Genomic DNA, 13319 nt, shown 5'->3' on the forward strand with positions numbered 1-13319 from the left:
ATCATCTTCTTTCTGCTCTTGCTGCTATTTAGACCTTTCTGAAGATCATTTTGATTTCTGGGGTACCTGGCATTCGACGCTGAAAAGTGGCTGCAAAGATCCAGCAATGACAGGTCAGTTATTTCTCAAGTTTTAAGCCCAAATCTAGAAAAGATAGAAACTCTTTGGTTTTGAGAAAATTCAGTGAAACTAGTAAAAGGATTCACACTTTCCAGAGCTGAACTTCTGAAATGTTCAATAAAATACAGAGAACTGCAGTGGTTATATAAATGCAGTGACATTTCAAACTGTCACAAGGTAATTTAAAAGAGTTTTAGTTATTCTAAAAGTCATGGAAGGTGGATGCCTGGTGGAGATGTGAGAGCAGCCACTGCAGGAGCACAAGCACAGTCTGTGAGGTGGGCAGGATTGGCTCCTGGCCCTGCTGCTGGCCGGCCTGGTTCCAGCAAGTCCCTGACCTGTCTGGCCTTCATTTCTCTCCCATCTACACCCTCCTCAAAGCAGAACTGTGAGACTAAAACACCCCCTGGCTTTTCAAACATTTGAAAGATGTTAAGTGCTGCAAGGCTTTAGGTCAGAGCAGAGTATTAGAGTCACTGGGTAATATATTACACATGGTTCAGATATATGCTGGGCTGCTGCTCTGTCTCCCCTGGTGGTGAGGCTGATACACCTTGGGTTCCACAGCCTGATGATCAAAGTCCTCAATCCCTCTTCTACCAGTGTGTTGCCAGGGGAAAGCAGTAACTTGTTAAATGCGACATAAACAGTTACGCAGACTGATGTTGTCTTTCTGACTCTGCCCCCCAGGATCTTACGGGAACATTTACGAAAGCAGCTTGCTGCGACCCGGACAGTGCTCTCTTTCCCATGGGAACCTTGCTATGTATTCTCCTCGGTGGCAGAGAACTTCCTCTGAATTGGACACCAGCAGGCAGGTCATGCGAAGGAGCCAAACAACTGCTGCCATTCCTGAGTGTCAGCTCCATCCCACAGCATCTCGTTTGTGCAGTAACCCACAAATGGAAGTCAGCAGTAGGAGTTCAGACCTGTCACACTCCAAGTCGGAGCAGCACTTGACTTTAAGCAGTGTGGAGGACCTCCGTGAGCATGACTCTAACACAGGTTGTTCACAAAGTACAGCCAAACCGTCCTACAGAAAAGAGAGGCCACCACCCCCCTACCCAGGCCCAGCAAAACCAAGCTCCACGTTGTTGCAGCGATCGAGTGTTTCTTCAACATTGCACTCTTTGTGGAGATTTCAGCGCCATGAAAAAAGTTCAGGGACCAGAGCAGCTGGAGGACCACCAGCCAAAGCCCCTGATCGGGCCACCTCCCGGCAGGAGCGGCCAGCCCCACACAGCCAAGCAAGTCACGTCTGTTCCGTGGCTCCCCACAGTCAGAGCAGTAAAAATGTTTCAGAGGCAGACTGGCATGATTGGCAAAGGGAGAGGTGGCAGATTTGGGAGCTTTTATCAGCTGATAACCCTGATGCTCTCCCAGAAACCCTGGTATGATCACACTCTGCAGAACCTACCACCTGTACCTATGCCTCCCTCTCACAGGAAAACTGGTGACATTGGAAAATGGGGAGGGCTTGTTTGTTTTATACCAGCTGAATTGCATATACTTTTTTAAAACTTGGTTCACTTTAATTTCTTAACAGCACTGTCAAGCAGTCCATTTACAAATACAGTATGTTCCTGGTTTTCGGCAAGCTTTTGAGAAATAACAGGATGAAAATTTTAGTCTAATTACTCTGTATGCATACGCTGTGTATAAGATAAAACTGTTGCTTTCATGTTGCTAAGAATGTATTTATATATCTGCATTTCTGATGATTGTATATTCTGTAATGGGTATTGTACAATAGTCATATATTATGTTTTCATATACAGATGTCAATCAATCATGGCTGCTTTTTTTTTTTTTTTAAATCACTGCACTTACATTACCATGATATGCATTGGAATACTATAGAAAGTGCACAAGCTGGTTTCTGTGCTTATATTAAAAAAAAACACAACAAAAACTTTTAAAGGGGAAGGTTGTCCTTGTTTTCACTGCCTATTGAAAAACACTAAAATAGAGTGGAACATGAAAAGCCATATATTTTATAAGGGTAGTAGTGAGCTTTGAGAGGAAAATATCAAATATTTTTTTCATATAAATATATTTGCAAATGAACTTAAAATTTGATACGTGATTGTAAAAAATATTTTTTTAGATTCTGGTAAGAAGCAACTCAAGAGTATCAACTAAGAGCAAGGCCGTGCCTAAGCCAACTAAGGATATAGTGCAAAGGCCTGCCCGCCCATTCTAGAGGAAACCCAATTTTATGTGTACAGAATATAATATATATATTTATAAATGTGTGATTTTATGTATTGTTCTGAAACAATAAACTGGAATCCAAATTTTAGGAAGCCAAACCAAATAAATCGAGGTGTGCAACAAGTGAGAAAGAATATGGCTTTTCCTTTGAAAGAACCAAGTTTCAGCGTGGAGAAAGTTAAGAAAAAATGCAGACAGACATAGGAAAGGGAGTCACACAGAGTTTCAGAAATGAATGTGACGTTTGGAGATGTTCACAGCTGAATTTCTATAAATATTGTGCCAAAGTCTGGGTCAATAGTACTTTTTCAAATAACTGTATGTTGCATTGTTAAATGTTGCTGTTTTTATACACGTTCTGGTGTTTTTAAACTGCAGAATTGTTTATGGCCAGCAGGTGGCAATGTACTTCAATATGCTAAAGAAAATTATTTTTATCACTTGATAAGGGAAAGTGTATCATATCAAAAGATTTTTATAAACATGTTAGTCTTAATTTTAATGAAGTTGAAGACTTATTAATTGATGTAGTCTTTAAGTTCTATTTTGTGCCATAACAATGGAATAAAAAAGCTAAGCAAAATAATGAGCATATTTTTTGCTCCTTTTTTTGAAGTTTTATGTAAAAATTGATGTGTTTTTATTACACTCTTACATTCATATCTTCATTTACCAAGTACAGTTTGAAGATAAAATAATCAACTCAAATAGAAAGGGGCAGGATTTGGCCTTAGATTGTTGTAGTGCTGTCAGCCTGGCCAGCTTTTTTTACCAATACTGCATTCAGAATAAATCTCAGCTCTCTCCTTCTGGTGGTTGCAAGGCTTTTCCAAATACTGTCTTGATATGAGACTTGATAGGAAAAGGCTCTTGCATGCAGCTTGTTGAAGCAGCTCTGTGTCAATTTATTGCCAAAAAAAACCCCACCTTAAATTGAAAAGATAGTGGAATATAAGGCAGGACAAAAACAAGCTGTCCCAAACATTCTTTGGTATTTGATCTTAATATTCTCCCAGGTTCAATACAGATTTTCCTCAGGGAACTAAAGCTCCCTTAAAGTCCTCAAAATCAGGCATAGCATAAATGTGGCTGCAGAAAATATTCTGTTCACTAGATGTCTATCTCTTCATTATAAATCCCTTTCTAAATGCAGAAGTACGTGCAGGTTCTTAACATTTTTAGTCTAATGGTTCCTCAGCCTCATAAAGAGTTTGCTTTTTGCCAGTGTCTCTCTCAGAATATATATGTGTATGTTACCATCTAAGTGGGGATCATGTGAAAACAGAGAACAAGAAGCAAGGCCACTGCTGGAGGACAACCTTGTCTGCACACATTTCAGTACACAATTGCTTGGAAGAAAAGAGATACAGCATAAATTGCAATGAATTAAAGTAACACTTAGGAAGTTTACGACATTTTCTATCTGTTATATTCATTTGAACGGGACAGAGAAAAATTATCACAGGCAGGTTAAGAATGTAGTAATTTTTTAGTTGTACCTTTTTCCAGGCTGAAATTGGTGACATAATTTCTTTTAATGTCTTTTTTATATTTCACAAGAAATGTAGCTGTGAAAGGTTGTTTCTAGTTTTATGTTAGCTGATAGATCTGCATGGGCTATTCCATTTTATATCTCTGGAATGTTTTTCTTCCTGTGACACAAGCCATATAATATTCTTTATAAAGTCTGTAGTGTGGGGCCTTTTCTCTGACTGTGTCCCTTGGAAGTAGAATTCCTGTTGTAGCAAAAGGGTCATGTTCGTCTGCTTCATTGAAGAATGTGGTAGACAAGGTCTCTGGAAGTCTCAAGTCATCAGGAAAAATTCCTGCAGTTCAGTTCCCTCTTGCTTCCTGTTGCATTATGATGGTTAAAACTAGGATTGGAAAAAACCCCTCTCTCCCCTGAAGATCTGCATTACCTCCTGTCAGGGGGTCTCTCCCACTTGGAGGCAGGGTGTGCTGAACTCATAGGTGAGTCCAGTAGAGGTGAGATGTGGGTGCTCTAAGGATGGGGTGCCTGCAGGTTTCCCACAGGGCAGGGGTTGTTCTTCCCTCTCCTGTTCAGAAACAAAAAAACCCTAGAGGAATCTGTGCAGCTCTAAATACAAGCCAAATGTGGTGAGGAAAAAACAGAAGAGCTCAGACTTTAAAATACTATACTGCTGTTGCTTCCTTTAAAACAAATTGTGGTTACATAGTTGACTCACCCACTCCAAGGCTATGCTCCACTGCTGATGAGTGAGGTTCGCTTTCTCCACCAGTCTCCTATCTTGTCCCTTACACCAGCTCTTGGAGTGATGGGAGGAATCCCTGGGCTTGTTGCTCTGGCTGAAACTTGCCCTGAATAACAAACACATAACATTTGGGTAGCCCAGTGGTTTTCACAACTGGTAGGCACAGTGGAAGAGAAGGAACAGGGTCAAAGGTTGGGGACAGAAGGAGGGTGGGACTGGCCACCCCTTGTGTCAGCAGCCTCCAGTTAGCCCTGTAAGCTACTAATGCAACTGCAGAACTTGTTGCCTCAACATGAAGGGAAGATCCTGGCCAAGCACATGGCTCTGTGTTGCACACCTAAGCCAACCCAATGGCCACCTTGGGTTCTTGGTGTCCCTCAAGCTCTCCAGTGTCTATGCTGGAAGCCTAGGCTGCTCCTATGGCACAGCTTAATGCCACCCAGAATGTCTGTGCTGGTGAAATTACATGGTTCAATAGGCTGGAATTTATGGTTGTACAGTTTGGGCTTTTTTTTCCTGTTTTTGTCCTGGTTTTGTTGTTGCACAGACATCAGTCAAGGCCAAAAAACCTTAATTCCAGTCTTTCTGGGGCATCATCTTGTTCTGTGGTGCTGGTCTGCAAGGGTTGCAGGGACTTCTTTCTCCCCTGGGAAGCACAAGGGATGTCTGACCCTCACCTTGCTCACTCTCTCTATCTCTCTCATTGCCTTCTCTTCACATTCCTTTGTTGTTTGGGGTTTTTTTAAGAAAAAAAAAAAAAAAGGAAATAGTAGCTTCCTTGTGAGATGCACTAACCTCACAGAACTGCAAAGCAGTGGAAATGGTTCTCAGTTACATTAAAGAGTATCTTGACATCAGAAAGCCTTTTACATCACTGAGAATAGGAAGCTACTGCTGTGCTACAGTCACTTTAGAAGAAGGCATCTCAGTGTCCAGAGTGCTGCAGAGACCGCAGAGCTATTCAAGGCATGTAGACACCCAGCGTGCTGGGTCATAAAACGCACCATCCCTGAGAATAGCATTCAAGTAAATTTTCTGAAGTTTAAAGCATTTCCAAAGGTGGTCTCTACATCTGGAAAAGTCTCTCACAGTGTCCTTTCTTATTCAGTGGAGAGACACAGCTATTTCTATGCCACCATCGATATAGCCTACCTGAATTTTTCTCTGAAGGATGGTCCCCTTTGAAGGGCTGATCACTGGAAAAGCCCATTTCTTTCCTCTGCTTTTATGAAGGAGGCTAAATAAGTTGCTGAGATGGAGAACTTAGAACTGTAGTTCTCCCAAGTTTGGCTGAATGAATCCCACCTCAAGGGTCTGGTAAAACAGAAAAGGGATGGTGATCCTGGCAACAGTTAAGAAGGAGCATTTAATAACACCATTGACAAATGCCAAATTATTACAGCCTGGGGAAAGGAAAGCAAGATGTTCAATGAGCTTTTCCATCTCCTGGGAAAAGTGAACCTTATCCACAGGCCTTGGAGATGTTTGGCTATTCCCTGGGTTCCTGGGCAAACCTGGGGCTGGTGGGGCTGGTAGAGACTGTGCTGCTCCTGGGGGCCTGAGAAGGGAGCTGGAAGAAGAAGGTGGGATGTGCAGCTCTGCCAAGGGCTGGAAGAAGTCCAGGCTTTTTGGAAAGTGAGGGAGAGACACTGCCTAGTCTGGAAATGCACTGACTTGTTTTTTGTTTGGTTGGTTTTTAATAGGATTTATTTATTCACTGAGAAGTGTTTCCAGCTGATCTGAAAGTATTCATAAATGGGACCAGGATTTAATTAATTCATTCAGCCAATTAAAAAATGACTATAGGATTTAGGACATTGTAGAAATATAGGTGGGAGAAGGTTTGTGCTGAATCCCAAGAAGCACTGGCAGATGGAGACAGGCATATAAAATCTTCCTGAAAAAGCTGAGGGTTAATAGTCTTTCCTCTGCTGCTGAGTTAGCAAGTGCCTTTGCCACTGGAGTTTTAGGGTCACAGAGGGAGGGAGAATCAGATCTGGGAAAAAGATCACAAAAATGGCCCTGTCCTACCAAAGAGCAGCCCTTTCCTCTTCCCTGAGCCTGTGTGCTGAGGGGGAGGGGCTGGACATTGCTCACCAGGAGGAATTGAGTGTGGAGGGCAGCAAGTGTTCAGCCATGGAGCTAAGGCACCGGGAAGAGAGGAGGATGAGTGTGGATATGTGCATGGCCATGTAGGCACTGCCCAATGTGTAAGCTGAGACCCAGCTCCCTCTGGCTAGTAGATGAAACCATCTTTGCAATTGGTCATGGGGACATCCCTACTGCTCTGGCCAGGTGGGTCCTGTGAAGCTGAACCCCCTCTGCCCAGACCAAGCATCTTGTAGACACAAACAGCTCCCAGCTGGTTATCACTGATGGAGAAAAGATCACCTGAACTTGGTTACTGTTTTCAACCTCACAAAGGTCAGTAGGCAAGTGTCCATCCAAAAGAAAGAGAAAGAAGGTGAGACAGACAGAGGGAGAGAATGAGGGAAAGAGAGAGAGCAAGAGAAAGAGGGAAAGAGGGGAGGGAAGAGATGAGAGGGGAAAGGAAAAGGGAAAAGTTTGGACTGAGAAGCACTTTCTCATGCAGAAAAAAACAAATGCATGCGATAGCCTGCCAAGCAGGGTTCCTGAAGTAAAAATACACTGTTCACTCAAGGACAAGAATCATATGATCACTCTGGGGAAACTGAGTGTTGAATATGGAAGCGGCATCTGGCTTTTCTCCTAAAAAAAGGTTTAAAAGGGTGAGGTGCTGAACAAACTCTCCCTTATACCCACAAGCTATTTCTGTAGCTCCCCACAGCCAACTAAATGTTACCAGCTATGCTTTTGCCCAGGTGGTATTGACATTGCGTAGCTGTGGCCTGATTTCTTGTAGCATGATGAGCTGGAGCCTTGAAAGACCTCAGAGTTGTAAGAAGGCTCTTCTGAAATCTTCCTAAAAAAACAAAGACTTCAGTCCCTCTAATGAAACAATAAAGAAAGAGAAAAAAGTTCAATGGAGAATAAGTGCTGTTTTCCCACAGCTGCAACTGAGACCAGCTTCTAAACCTTAGAATCATAGAATCATTTAGATTGGAAAAGACCTTTAAGATCATTGTGTCCAACCATAAACCTAACACTGCCAATTCACCACTTGTTCCTGAGTGTCACATCTACACATTTTTTAAATATCTCCGTGGATGGTGAAACCTTCAGGCCTTCTCATTCCCAACAAGTCAAGATTTGCATCTATATACATCCAGGGTCTGTGGGGGGGTCTGGGAGTGGGAGGACCAGAGAGAACCCAGATGTAGTGAGGCCTTGCTAGTTGGCACGTCTTGTCCTCTGTGCCGCTGCAAGTAGTTTTGCCTGACCAGCGGTGCTGGTGAGAAAATGGATATGAGAATGTGTGTCAGCTTTCAGCTCTGCTGCAATGGCACTGCTTCACAAGTGCTGGGATAAAGCCATGCTGCCTTTTGTTTTGCTTTTCTTCTGGCCTTGTGGCTCCTGTGTTCTTCCTTGTGTGTTTGCCCAGACTGAAGTAGTTACCTGCAATATGTCTCTCCTTCACAGTATTTTCCTGTCATCTGGTGATTTGAACAATCTTCCTGGTATATACAGGTGGATTTAAGTTCAGAGTGTTTGTAATCTAATTGTCCCATTCCCTTGCTTAGTGCAGAGGACCAAAGGCAGCAGCTGCAGATCATTAATGAATGAACCGCATGCATATCCTGCCTTCCTCAGCCCTCTTCCCTTTTCCTTTATCCACACACCTGGGAAGGGGCTGCTCAGGCTGAAGGGAGGCCTGTAAAGTCAGGGAGCTATGGAGCAGGGGGCAGTCCTAGGGCTGCCAGGCTGTGCTCTTGGTCATGGTTTTGCTCCAGCTGTACTGCCTGCACTAAGGGCTAAACCTGTCTGGGTCAGTGTTTGCACCTTGCATGAGGCTTGGAGCTCAGGGCAGCAGAAGTCCTGCCCCACCCGGAGCCTGGCTGCTGGACTGATTTGTGTGGGGAGGGCAGGTGGTGTGCACATGTCTCTCCCACAGGCCTGGACAGCTGAGGTGAGCTGAGAGGCTGGTGCCTCTCCCCAGGGAAGGGAAGCACAACTGAAGATGTTGCTACCCAGTAATCAGGATCTACACTAAGCCTCTGTGCCTTGGGTGCCCTGGACAGCTGCTCAGCGCTGGAGAGCAGGTAGCATGAGCTGTTTTGTCTTGGGTTGCACTGAAAGTCCAAAGCCCCAACGGTTAGGGGCTGTGGGTTTGGCACTGCTGGGTGAAGGCACAGGGAGCTTGGGAAAGAGCTCAAGGCATGCTGTGCCAACAACATGCTTTGTGCTGGGAGTAAATAAGAAGTCTCAGGCTCTGAGGCTGCCTGTCTGACACCTTCAGACTCACCTGCAGGCACCAAATAAGGGTCTCCCCTGAGAGTTGGACAAGCTGAGCCAGAAGCACCCTGTACACCAGAGAGCTTGGGTGGAAGCACCAGCTCTGGAGTCTTTAGCTTCCAGAGAGTTCAGGCTTAGATAAACTGCATTCCCTGCCTTGGTCTGCGTCACATAGAATCATGGAATGCCAGGTTGGAAGGAATCTCAAGGATCATCTGGTCCTTTCTAGGACCTGTTACTTTCTAGGTAGAAGCACAGTTTAGATGAGACAGCCCAGCACTTTGTCAATCTGAGTTTTAAAAGTGTCCAGTGCTGGGGGATTCACCACTTCTCTGGGGAGATTATTCAAAAGTCTGACTGTTGTAGTGAAAACTTTTCTTCTGATGTCCAATCAGGATCTCCCCAGGAGGAACATGCACCCATTACCTCTGATCTTTTTCATAGGACTCCTAGTAAAAAGGGAGTCTCCATCTTTTTGGTAGCCACCCTTCAAGTACTAGAACATAGCATTAAGGTTTCTCTAAGCCTTCTGTTCTCAAGGCTGAACAAACTCAGTTCTCTCATCCTTTCCTCCTATGGCAGGCTTCATAGTACTTTGTGGCCCCTCTCTGGATCCTCTCAAGCCTGTCCACATCTTTCTTTATATAGCTGGGACCAGAACTGAACACAGTGTTCTAGGTGTGGTCTTACAAGAAATATGAAGTAAATATAAAGTAAATATGCATGTCTCAAAAACACAAGCAGCAATGTTTTAAATCTGGGTTGCAGTATAAATAACTGACAGGGAAGGGAGAAGCAGGTTTTGCAAAGCCTCAGGGGGCACTTATATGTTAGGCTGGAGGGAAAGCGTGGGGTGTCTCACCGGTCACTAAGGTGGTGGCTCTGAGCTCCATCTCTGGGTGAGTCCCCTTGGGAAGGCAGCAGTGTTACCCCTGGAAAATGAGCCCTTGCTAGATGTTAGCAGAAGTTTCTATTTAACTGATACTGCAGAAATAATGAGAAAGTGCCACAAAGACAAAGGGATAGGAGCTGAAAAGAAAAGAAGGATTCCAGAAAAGCACCTATGTTTGTAAGGGAAATTCCTCCCTTCTGCCCCTGTCCACATGGAGACATCCCATTGTCACTGTGGGAATCCCTGACTAGAGAGAGACTCCCACTGGGATAGGGCAAGGCAGCATTCAGCTCCCTGCCGCTTGGGCTCTGCCTGGGCTGTGTGTCCTCTTTGTGGCTGTTGTGGGGGGCCTTGGGTTTGTTTAACCTTTTTCTGCACTGCCTCTCAATCCCACTGATCTTCATGTGCACGTGGACCACTGAGTCTGCCATGTGTATGAAAGAGGGTGCAGGAGTCTATATGTGCGTCTGAGGAGAGCTGCTGAGAAGCTCTTGGTTTAATATTCATACTAGCCTCAGGCAATTCTCTACTCCGTGTTTTAGGGAGTGGGAAGGGAGAATATGTTGTTGTCCTTTCCTCCAGTAACAAGGGACTAGCTTAAGCACATGGATAAGGGAATTTGGGATGCAGATGGCATGGAAGAGCAAAAGTAACCAGAAGAGACTGGGTAGAAAGGAAGTCTGTCTATCCCTTTTCGTAGAAAATATACTTTGAAAAATCTTCTATGACCGTTCTTCCTTCGAACAAGTGAGCAATACCCAGTATCAAGTCTGATCAGTCCTCACCCAATGGAATGGTACAAAACTGAGTGCAGGATAAGGCAAGGAAAGAAATTTTGGCACCAAAGACAACTAAGCCATGTTAATAATTTAGCACAGCTTTGTAATCAGAGGTTTGCTCGCCGTGCTCTGCTGTACCAGAACTCATTTCATAACTGTAAAATGTGAATGAATTCTTGGTTGTGGAGGTATGTCACAATGTAAACCACCATGAACCACTCAAAGCTGACAGGAGGTAGACAAGATCAGAGTTTTCAAGACATTATTTGTATTTACAACTTAATAATGGGTTCTTTACCCCCACCCTTTTTTTCCTGTTTCTGTTTTGGTTTTTTTGTAAAAAAAAAAAATACCTCATGTCACTACAGACTTATTTAGGCACAGCAAGGAGGGCATTTCTCTGCAATGCTGCATATTAGAAAAAGGTAGCAGAGTCTATTATGTGTCCAGTGTAGGGCTAGGCTTGGGTTCAGTGTTCAAAGCTAAAAGCTGACCTGTGCTGACCCTCTAGGTTTACATTTAACTCTGAACAAGAGGTTTCTTTGGTGGAGGAGAGAGATAAAAAAACATGAACCACAACCATTATGCTTTTATAACTTGGTCAAAGTCCACTTCACATCTTTGTAGGCAACTTGATGGATTTGCTATAATCTCCTTAAAAGCCATAGAGCCAGCCCTCCCTGGCAGCAAGCACCTCTCAACTGTGACTGCTATGGGGAGCAGCACACCCAGGACTTTCACCCTGATGGCAACTGTCAGTGCTAGTCATGCACAGCTGTCCTCTCACAGGGCCCTGGGGACCCACGCTACCTCCATGCTCTGGGTCTCCATCTCTCCATGGCTTGGAGCACATTCCTCGCTGCATGCAAGTTTTGTGCAGGACAAGACGCCGTGTGTAGAGGTTGGTAGGCAGAGTATGTGCTCCAGGAGCTTCCCGTCCTCAGCCCAGCTCCATACAGGATCTCAGGGTGGTCACACACCCAGCTCTCACTGCCAACCCACGGGCTTTGCTGTGTAACCATGTCAAATGAAGTGATTGGAGAAGCCTTCATAGAGCAGAGATGAGATTATACCATAAGGTTTAGCATCATATACCCAGAACTTTGTACACTTGTTTCCAATCACCCAGTAGAGATGTGGTTTATTTGGCAGGCATGTGCAAACACGCTAGCAGGGCACCTGAAGCAGAGCTTTCCACTTACAAAGCTTCTGCTCACTGCACAACTGTGTTAATGTAAATCCATTATAACTGGATCAACAAGAGCCCAGCTGAATGCTTCGATTCTTCCACCCAGCAAAGAAGCTGTTGGGCTGAGTTCCTCATGGCCGGATCCCGAACTCTTCCAACCTTGTTCCATATGAAACAGAAGTTCAGTGAGGAGGGAGAAAGGGGAAAAAAGGCTTTTCTGAAATATCTCTATATGGGCTTTGACTTTCAGCTTTTTTGGTCTAGGTGCATATCTTTTTATTCAGACACAGGTCATATAGCCAGGCCAGCTGCAAACCCAAATATCTGTTGCATGTTGGAACTTGTGGACCTTTTATTTAAAGTATGAGAGTTTTGGTCCAGGTTCCCACAAAGGAATTAACCAGAGAAAGAATCTCATTGCCCAGCTCTCTCTGTGAGTCTGGATGCTAAGCTACCTTTCATGTTTTCTGAATTATATACTTTTGTGGATACAGCAGGACAGACATAAATCTAGCTTTGGTTGTGAGACCTTTTCTAAGGGCATTAAGTTCTGCTTCAGTTTTTCTGATTGTTGTTGCCACAAGTTTAACACTAAGGCCACTCTGAAGTAAGCTCTCCGAAAGAATGTCATTTTAGCAATTCATGTTAACAGGATGGCCTCACAAGCCAGATCAGATTCACCTCATATTGACCATTTCATTGGACTGAATGCAATAAACTGCCATTTGGAGAAATGACATTGAAGCTGTCAGAAGAACATATGTAAAACAAGTGTGTGTGCTGTTAGAGAAACAGTACCAAGACTTTTGTGTGTTCTTCAGGCAGTATCTTTAGCACTTGATGGCTTTATAAGTACAATGTCCCAAGAAGTGCTGTCATGACTCACATCTAAGGTAACCTGTGCCCATTAGAGTGACTTCCCCTTATTTTAAGCATCAGCTCCTGGAGATTGTAGGGGACATGTAAGGATATAATAAGGGGCATGTATTATTACAAGGCAAAGCCTTGCACAACCTCAGGTGTGGCTGGGATGCTTTTCCTGTGCTGCTGGAGACCAGGTGGGGAAAAACAGCACCGGAGCCTCCTTCCACCTCCTCTCTTGTCCCAAGCACAAGGTGGGTCCCCCTCGAAAGCCTGTTCTCAGAAGCAGGGCAATCCTAAAATGTTTCTCAGTATTTACCTCAGTATTGCATGATAGATGCTCTATGGAGTGAATGAGTTGGACTCAGATGAGATCCCTGTGGTTTGATGTAGTATAGAAAGGACTTCTTATATCATGGAATTTCAGACAACATGAAGCAAAAAAAAAATCAAAATATTTCAGAAGATTAACTGACATCACCACACTAGCTACCCAAAATGTGTGTGTTTTATCTTCTTTTACTCACAAGACAAACCTTTTTTAAGCAAAATCGCCAGCTTTGGTAGCAGCCTAATCCTGCTGCTATCCGTAAGTGCAGTATGATGCCTCAGACATCCTCTGGGGTAGCTCAGTTGCATGCTGTCAACTTGTTCTC

The 13319-nt window shown here is 44.1% G+C and overlaps 1 protein-coding gene across 2 annotated transcripts in view; it reads left to right on the forward strand.

Moving 5' to 3' along the window:
- ARHGAP6 (Rho GTPase activating protein 6) overlaps positions 1-2906 on the forward strand; it is a 338402-nt gene extending 335496 nt beyond the window's left edge. For both annotated transcript variants that reach the window (XM_051644217.1, XM_051644218.1), the window contains exons 12-13: positions 33-113; positions 811-2906. In XM_051644217.1, coding sequence (XP_051500177.1) covers positions 33-113; positions 811-1517 — 788 coding nt within the window. In that variant the 3' untranslated portion in view covers positions 1518-2906. The remainder of the gene's footprint in view (positions 1-32; positions 114-810) is intronic.
- The last annotated feature ends 10413 nt before the right edge of the window (positions 2907-13319 follow it).

Source organism: Apus apus, chromosome 1, assembly GCF_020740795.1.
Source record: "Apus apus isolate bApuApu2 chromosome 1, bApuApu2.pri.cur, whole genome shotgun sequence".
NCBI classification, from domain to species: Eukaryota; Metazoa; Chordata; class Aves; order Apodiformes; family Apodidae; genus Apus; species Apus apus.